Source organism: Genypterus blacodes, unplaced genomic scaffold (assembly GCF_046128005.1).
Source record: "Genypterus blacodes isolate CSIRO-AG114 ecotype Tasmania unplaced genomic scaffold, CSIRO-AGI_Gbla_v1 ptg000269l_1, whole genome shotgun sequence".
Taxonomy (NCBI): Eukaryota; Metazoa; Chordata; class Actinopteri; order Ophidiiformes; family Ophidiidae; genus Genypterus; species Genypterus blacodes.
Window position 1 is genome coordinate 212,501 of NW_027467060.1, and position 3,944 is coordinate 216,444.

The 3,944-nt window shown below is 51.1% G+C and overlaps 1 protein-coding gene across 2 annotated transcripts in view; it reads left to right on the top strand.

The window, feature by feature from the left end:
• The window catches only part of LOC143017116 (uncharacterized), a 14,209-nt gene extending 10,271 nt beyond the window's left edge, over positions 1-3,938 (top strand). For both annotated transcript variants that reach the window (XM_076171752.1, XM_076171753.1), the window contains exons 4-7: positions 1-144; positions 465-1,548; positions 2,794-2,929; positions 3,050-3,938. The exon at positions 1-144 is cut by the window's left edge. In XM_076171752.1, the coding sequence (XP_076027867.1) occupies positions 1-144; positions 465-1,548; positions 2,794-2,921 (1,356 nt within the window). In that variant the 3' untranslated portion in view covers positions 2,922-2,929; positions 3,050-3,938. The remainder of the gene's footprint in view (positions 145-464; positions 1,549-2,793; positions 2,930-3,049) is intronic.
• The last annotated feature ends 6 nt before the right edge of the window (positions 3,939-3,944 follow it).

Below are 3,944 nucleotides of genomic sequence, written 5' to 3' on the forward strand. Positions count from 1 at the left end.
GAGGTGACGCGGGCCATGCTGGACCGACGCAACGCCAACTTCATGCTGTGGCCGCCATGCGTGGAGGTTCAGCGCTGCTCAGGCTGCTGCAACACCCGGCTGCTGCAGTGTGTTCCAACCTTCACCTCTACCAGATACCTGCAGGTACACACACACACACACACACACACACACACACACACTCCACTACTACACTACTCTACTTCCTTCCTTCCTTCCTTTGTTACTTCTTTCTTCAGCATTTCCCTTTATCTCCTACTTTTCCTACTCTTTGCCTTTCTTCCTTCCTTCCTTGCCTTTTGCTTTATCTTTTCTTTGTCTTTTCTTCCTTAATTCCCCTCTCCTGCGGCACAACACGCCTCTGTATAAAGTTCATTTTGTGTATATTTAGTGTCTTAAGGTGGCGTCTCTCTCTCTCTGTCTCTCTCTGTCTCTCTCTGTCTCTCTCTGTCTCTCCTCTCCAGGTGATAAAGATCCAGTACATAAACAAGAAAGCCCATTATGACAAAGCCGTCATCTCGGTAGAAGACCATGTCACCTGCAGGTGCCAAGCTCCCTCCTCTTCCTCCCCATCGTCTTCTTCGTCATCTGTTACTGTCCCTCGTACGCCCGTCCAGGCCAGCACCAACCCTGCTCCGCCTCCCGCACAGCAGCCGCCGCCTGCCCCGCACCTTCCCCTTCCCCGCACCGTCCATCCCACTCAGCCCAAAACCCACGCCTCAAAGGCGGACCTCCATCGCCACGACGACCTGAAGCACAACCAGCACCACTACCACTCCGAGGACCCGGCGGCGCGGCAGTGGCAGCAGGGCCGCTACACCCAGCTGGTGCACTGGACGCAGCCCAGGGTGCACCAGACGCCGCCGCACACGCAGGCCGGCGCGCAACCGCAGACGCACCCGGTCATCGGGGTGCTGGGGTCGGTGAGCAGCTGGCCGTCGGAGGTGAGGGCGGAGCACAGCCTGATGGGAAGTCCACACCAGGGGCCCAGGGAAGGCGGGCATGGAAGCGGATATGAGGGGAACAGGGAGGAAAGCGGCGTGCGTGAAGTCCATCAGGCTGACGGCACACACAGGCGTCAGCAGCCACATCAGCAGCGCAACCACGACCCGTCAACAGAGGAGCACGAGCTCAGGACGCAATACAGACTCAACGCTCCGCAATCAGACAGCGCCGTGCCACCGGGCCACCCGACCCAGCCACCCAATCAGCAACCAGAACAAACCCCCAAAACACCCACCGCCCCCGCCCATCACAGAGACTCTGCTGCGGAATCAGTGAGCGACAACAGCCGAAGAAACACAGACGTCACAAATCACAAACAGACAGAGACTGTGACAGCCAATCACAGAGACAGGAACGAAAGGGAGGAGAGCGGGTCAGCCAATAGCTGGGACGCGGCTGGGGCGCAGCCGGCCAATGGGAAGAAGGGAAAAGACTCAAAAGTGGAGGAGGAGAGGAGGCAGAGAGGTTCGGAAGGAGATCAGCCCAGTCACCTTCATCCTCGTCATCCTCAGCAAAGACCAAAGCCGACCGCGCTCAGAACAGGTAGATCACACACCGGCGCAAATATTTAGCATCTTGATGATGACCAGCAGCAACACACTTTAATTTAACTTTCAACTTTTCCTCTTTGGAATCGACTGAAGTGGAAAGGCCTCGTTGACGTGAAACCGCTGGGACAGCTGAGATTTCTCACATTTGCTTTTCAGACCTAAATTCAGAACACACACTCTTTAAACCTGTTCTATGTGGCGTTCCCGGTCATGTGATCTCCCAGGCCTTTAGCCCTTAGCCTTTAGCCTTTAGCCTTTAGCCTTTAGCCTTTAGCCTTTAGCCTGTCGCTTTCTTGTCGTATCTTTAGCTGTAAATCAGCTCAGATCTTGGTCTCTAAAGTGTCCAACAAGGAGGAAGAAGTAAGCTTAGAGGAGCTAACGGCTCATTATGAGCATCTATGAAAATATACCCGACCAGTGGATCCATTATGTATCCACCATCGCTCTTCTTACAGTTATGCAGCAACAAAAGCGGTTGAATACATGGAGTCAGGATGAGTAAAGTGCCAGTAGGCGTGTGATGGGACGTGGAGGTGCAGGTGCAGGATAGATGCTGGCCTGATCGCCTTGAAGTCTTCCAGTGTGTGTGAGGGGATGTGTAGTAATGTCAGCCAGTGTGAATGTGTGTGAGAGTTTCCCATACAGGAAGCAGCTCACAGCTCATGTATGACTGAACAACATGGCCACATGTGTCCTGCTATTCTTCCCGACCCCCCTGAGGGCTCAGCAGCCAGGGATGTGGACTTCCCGCTAACTGGCGTTGAACCCAAACCCGCTGGCTATCACAGGCATTGTTACGCAAGCGTGATCAGCTGCCCTTCAGCGCAGAACAACAACACCAACCACCACACAGAGCTGCTCCACCCTGGATTCAGCCTTCAGTAGCGATATGTGATACTTTAAATGAACCTTTGGCCAGTGTTCAGGTTCAAGAGATCCGTTATAACTTAATATTCATCATTCTTGTTGGAAGTTAATCAGGTCTCCGTTTCTCAAAAGTATCTTAAGGCAGCGAGGAGCTCAGCCTTTAGATTGAGAGAGGCAACACAAATCTCTCCCCAGAGCCACACTGTAGTCTGCGCTGGTCCCTCTGTGGTCTCATGGTTTGAACCCATGTGGCTCAGTGCAACGACTCCAAGACGCAACCAGATCAACACATGTTTGTTTATTTGTTCACTTGCTTTGCTTCATAGTTACTTTTGTATTTACTCTCTCTCTCTCTCTCTCTCTCTCTCAGTCCTGCCTACCGTCGTCCCCAGCTCGCCCTCGCCACATCGCGCTCCCTTCCGCTCAGCCTCTGCACGCCGCAAGAGGAGACGCCGCAACCGCATCAGCAAAGCGGCCATCAGAGCCATGATCATGTAGAGCTGCAGGTGAGAAGAAGGCGAGACGTCCTTAAAGTTATAGAGTCGTACTTGCTGAGCCTCCACTGTGCGTCAACGCCTTCTGCAATATTACATCATATTTATTACTTCCACATATGTGTCTTACAGGAAATGGTGATTATCCAAAAGCTGCTGATTTGACGCCAAAGGAACACGAGAACTGGGAACATGATTTTCTTGAAAGTTGAACATTTGGGACGGATTGTTGGGATCAACGCCGCCCTGGTCTCCGCGGCCGTTTGCAGCTTTAGAGGACGTCTCCACTGGTGAGGACGGAATGTTTTGAAGCGCTTCCAACTTCTCTGGATATGATTAAAGTGCAATCTTAATGGACTCTGACTGGAAGATGTCTGACACACTAAACACTGGATGTCATTTCGTTCAACCCTGATCCCCGTCTACTCGGATCAGTGGACACCCAAAGCTTGAGAAACTCTCGTTCCAGCCATTGACTGGCTGCTTGAACACGTCCAAGCCCGACTTCTGATTGGTTAGCAGACTGAGAACTGAGACTCCAAATGTGATGGCGGCTGATATTGGGGGCTCAAAACGGATTTCAGGTGGACTGAAGCATGAAACTAGATTCCTACACTGGGACAGCGACTGGAGATGGACAATATGGACGATTAGAGTGCAGCTCAGGCCTCAAAGCCAAACATTACTGTCATCCTGAATCTAACTTTATCTAACACTGGAGTAGTCGTACACTGATCTTACATGTTGACTTAGAGAAATACTGGAACATGTACCGTAGCTTAATGTACTGGAAAATATCAATAACCTGCTGGTTTTGTTCTACTGCCAGATCAAACAGAGTAACAACCAAACGCCTGCCTAGATAACCGCTAAGAATAAAGCTCGTCTCAAAGACCCGGCTGATAGAAATCTGCTCTGAGCAACTTATAGCTACACTGTATGTATAAAGGCTTCAAGAAAATGATTTCTGGGGTTTAAAACTTTTATTAACTTATTTAAAAGTGTAATTATTGCTGTACTATAATTA